The 3,736-nt window shown below is 36.4% G+C and overlaps 1 protein-coding gene across 1 annotated transcript in view; it reads left to right on the forward strand.

The window, feature by feature from the left end:
- Nucleotides 1-380: 380 nt before the first annotated feature.
- agps (alkylglycerone phosphate synthase) overlaps nt 381-3,736 on the forward strand; it is a gene marked incomplete at its 3' end in the record, with an annotated part of 26,881 nt that continues 23,525 nt past the window's right edge. The window contains 1 exon segment of the mRNA XM_014001426.1: nt 381-600. Within this exon segment, the coding sequence (XP_013856880.1) occupies nt 425-600 (176 nt within the window). The 5' untranslated portion in view covers nt 381-424.

Consider the following 3,736-nt stretch of genomic DNA (forward strand, 5'->3'; position numbering starts at 1 on the left):
CTATCTATCTATCTATCTATCTATCTATCTATCTATCTATCTATCTATCTATCTATCTATCTATCTATCTATCTATCTATCTATCTATCTCACCTAAAATGTTGCACAGAGCGGCATAATTTTAGCACTCAGGTGAAGTCAGTTTCTGTCTGGTTTAGACATAAAAAAATTATTATAAAAACAGTAGTTATGCTACTTGTCGCCTTCATGTTCCTCGCTAAATACTAACTTACATATTAAATTACTTCACTTTTGTACTACCTAACCGTGGCAGCTGGAAACACCGCATTAATCAAAGTTGCCACTGGAGTGTAATAATTCCTGCGGCCTGAGAGAGGCACTTGAATGCAGCACGCACACTTTTTACGTACCGACCTCTGACAGCTGATCCTCAGCTCCCTCCCTCTGCGAACACGGAAGCAGCATGGCGTCCAACAGCTCCGACAGCCAAAGTGTTGCACAGCACCGACTGAGAATAATTACCGGCCATCTACAGAGACCCGTGAACGGTGATGCAGCCATCCAAGCGGCGGAGTGCAAAGCCCAAGGGACCAAACCAAATGTCGCCAGCAGCGAGGGGAGGACGATGCCCAGGAGGAGGTACAAGGCTGTGATGGAGCGGTTTGACCACGGTCCATCCATCCAATGTTGTAGTTTTCTCTTACGCATTTAATCTAATATTCACATATAAGAAGTTGTTGGAAATCTTGGTGCATTACAGTCRTTTATAATTTGCCTTATTTTTCTTGTCAGGAATTAATAGCATTGCTAATAGTTGAAGCAGACGTAGGTTAGCTTGTTAGCTTCTCGGTTAGAATAGCCATTCATACTAGAAGTGGGTGGGTGCGGATATGAGTTTGGTGTGGTTGAGTCTCGCAAAGTTGTTTCACCACGTAACTTGTTAAACATTGTCTCACTTGGTTTTTGAGACCAGTTCTTCAGTATCAACAAACCCAGATTAATTAGCCGCACTTTTGTCGTCCCACTTGACGAGACGAGTCAAAATATGGCGGCATTTTGTTTATATTTTCTCAATCTCTTTGATTTCACCGTTAGTTTTATGTTTCACCGTTACGTAGTTCAGTGCCTCCGTAATTAATTAAGCGTAGACGAGCTTTGTGAATAGCTTCCACACATTACAGAACTCCCTCCTTTTAGAATAAGTGTGGATTTACTTTGTCTGATAATCCTAATCAGATTTAAGAAAAAAAAAACCTTCAAATAAACCATATAATTTAGCTGTAACATCAAGGACGTCTTTTCTAGTGATGTGATTGGTCAGAAGGGTGGCCTGACTTTCAACATGACATGAGCGCTGGCAAGCCATTTTATCATATAATAATTAGGCGGCTATTCAGAGCAGATGTTATTGTTTCTTAGCCAGTTAAAAAAAAAAAAAAAAGATATCCAGAAGGTCCTTCTTCCCATCTACAATCAATCTTTCAAAGTGCTAAAGTATTATTTATAAAAGAAATGCAACATTGTATTGTCATTTATGAGGATTGGACTTGTAGCTCCAGATATCCACTAGGGGTGAGCAGTTAGTAACCTACTTTTGYATTTTTATTTGCACAAAATAATTGCATAACATACTTGACAATGTGATCATGCAGATATGAACATATTCTTTACAAATGAGCACTTAGAGCACATCCCAACAACCTATTATGGAAAGTTCCACTTGAGGCAACCACAGTCATGTCATGCAACTTACCAATATCAGGAAAAATATATAAACACATAAATTCAAAATAAATTACATTTGAACTGACTTAAGTTTATATCGTTTTATGCACAAACTGAAAACAGTCACTCTTACAGTATCCAGCAACATACCTGTTGATGATATAATCATAATAATTTATTCTGAATGGGGGGAAAAAAAAGCCCAGTATTCTGGAAATCTGAAATGTAACTTCTGGCTAGGAAGAAATAAATCTTGTTTGTTTGCCATACAGTCAAGTGCAGTCATGCTACAGCGTCTGCCTAACCTTTTTCAGAACTTTAAATTTGTCAAATTATTTTTTCCTATCTCAAATTTATTTGCAGAGACCTTGAAATATAGTATTCGTTTGTGGAAATTTGATTTTAGAGATTATTTTTATTTTTTATTTTGAGGTGGTAAGAATGTTATTTTGACTAGAAAAAATACCAGTATTGATAGCTTAAAGTTGAATGTATAGTATAGTTTGATTTTATGATACAATGTTTTGCCATACACAATTATTACAATGCMCTGACAGTGTTTCCCAACCCTGGTCCTCAAGTACCCCTATCCAGCATGTTTTACTTGTTTCCCTGCATTCAGCAGGTCTTCAGAAGATTGTTAATCACTCTTCATTCAAACCAGGTGTGTCAAATCAGGGAAACATCTAAACATGCAGGAATGAGGTCCTTGAGGACTGAGAATCCCTGCTTTAATACATGTTATCTGATTTATTACTTACAAACAAATGGCAAAGAATCAATGGCTTCCAAAGGCAACACTAAAAAACATAAAACTGAGTCAATATTATATTTTGAAAATGTCTCATAAAGCTCAGAGAAGCTCTTGAGGTGTTGGTCAACATTTAAAGCAGTGATTTTTAGATATGTTTCCCTGCTTTGACACACCTGGTTTGAATGAATGAGTGATTAACAATCTTTTGAAGACCTGCTGAATAGCAGAGAAACAAGTAAAACATGCTGGATAGGGGTCCTTGAGGATCTAGTGTCAGTCTGGTATGACATCAGTAACTCCTAAAACGTGTACCATTCGGCCTTCATCACATCTTATGAGCAAAATGAGACTGATACTATTTTGAAAATATTATGTCCTATAGTTTTATCTGTTTCATATCTTCACTGTTTAGAGAAAGCTATGACTTTTGWATAATTAGAGTGGATTTGTTCATCGGCATTATCCCAAGAGTAGTTTTTTTTAGATGGCTTTTGGTAATGAACAATCTTATAAAGATACAGATATTTTTTCCATTTTATTTTAATACTTCATAATTTGACTTACAGTTTGTGTTGAGAATGCACACAATAGGTATCAAATAAGCTTTTTGCCTCATCATCTTGTGCATATCCACATACTCTAATGTAAAAATGAAATCTAAGTGTTTTTATATCTCTTCAGTGTACTTTTTCTAGTTTTGCTGACACTCCTAATGGCATCATGAAATGCCATGAGGGTGCATTCAAGGAAAAAAAAATCCTGATTTTCAGGGTTTGATTGAATGCCTTTAGACACCACAACTTTAGCGTATGCACTGAGACAGATTTAAGTTGAGCAGTGTAAAGAGGCTGTAAAACTTTGGTTCAGCTCGAGGTAAAACTGAAAAACTGCTTTGGGAGGTCCCTAGCTGAGGAAGCGCTCACCAAATTTGCATCTAATCACCCAAAGTTTTTAGTATAAAAACATCCAAGATATAAATTGCTGTTTTGAACATGCTGAGCTCCATTTGTTCACCTTTTTTATTTTTATTTTATAGCTTGTTAAGCTATGCCAACTTGATTTATATGACTCTGAGTGATTAATCACTCATTTGTGTCACTATCTGCAAAACACCTGGTGTCATTTATTCTTATAGCAGAAGCTGCTTTGAAACTTTGCAAAGAACACTTTGAAGGGGAGAAAACAGGAATAAACCTCAAGAATGGCACTAGATGATGAATTTACCTTCCTGGATGGACAAATGGTAAAATCAGAAAGAAATGCAGACAACAGATATTGTTTTAGAGCTTTTATATA

Source organism: Austrofundulus limnaeus, unplaced genomic scaffold (assembly GCF_001266775.1).
Source record: "Austrofundulus limnaeus strain Quisiro unplaced genomic scaffold, Austrofundulus_limnaeus-1.0 Scaffold9, whole genome shotgun sequence".
NCBI classification, from domain to species: Eukaryota; Metazoa; Chordata; class Actinopteri; order Cyprinodontiformes; family Rivulidae; genus Austrofundulus; species Austrofundulus limnaeus.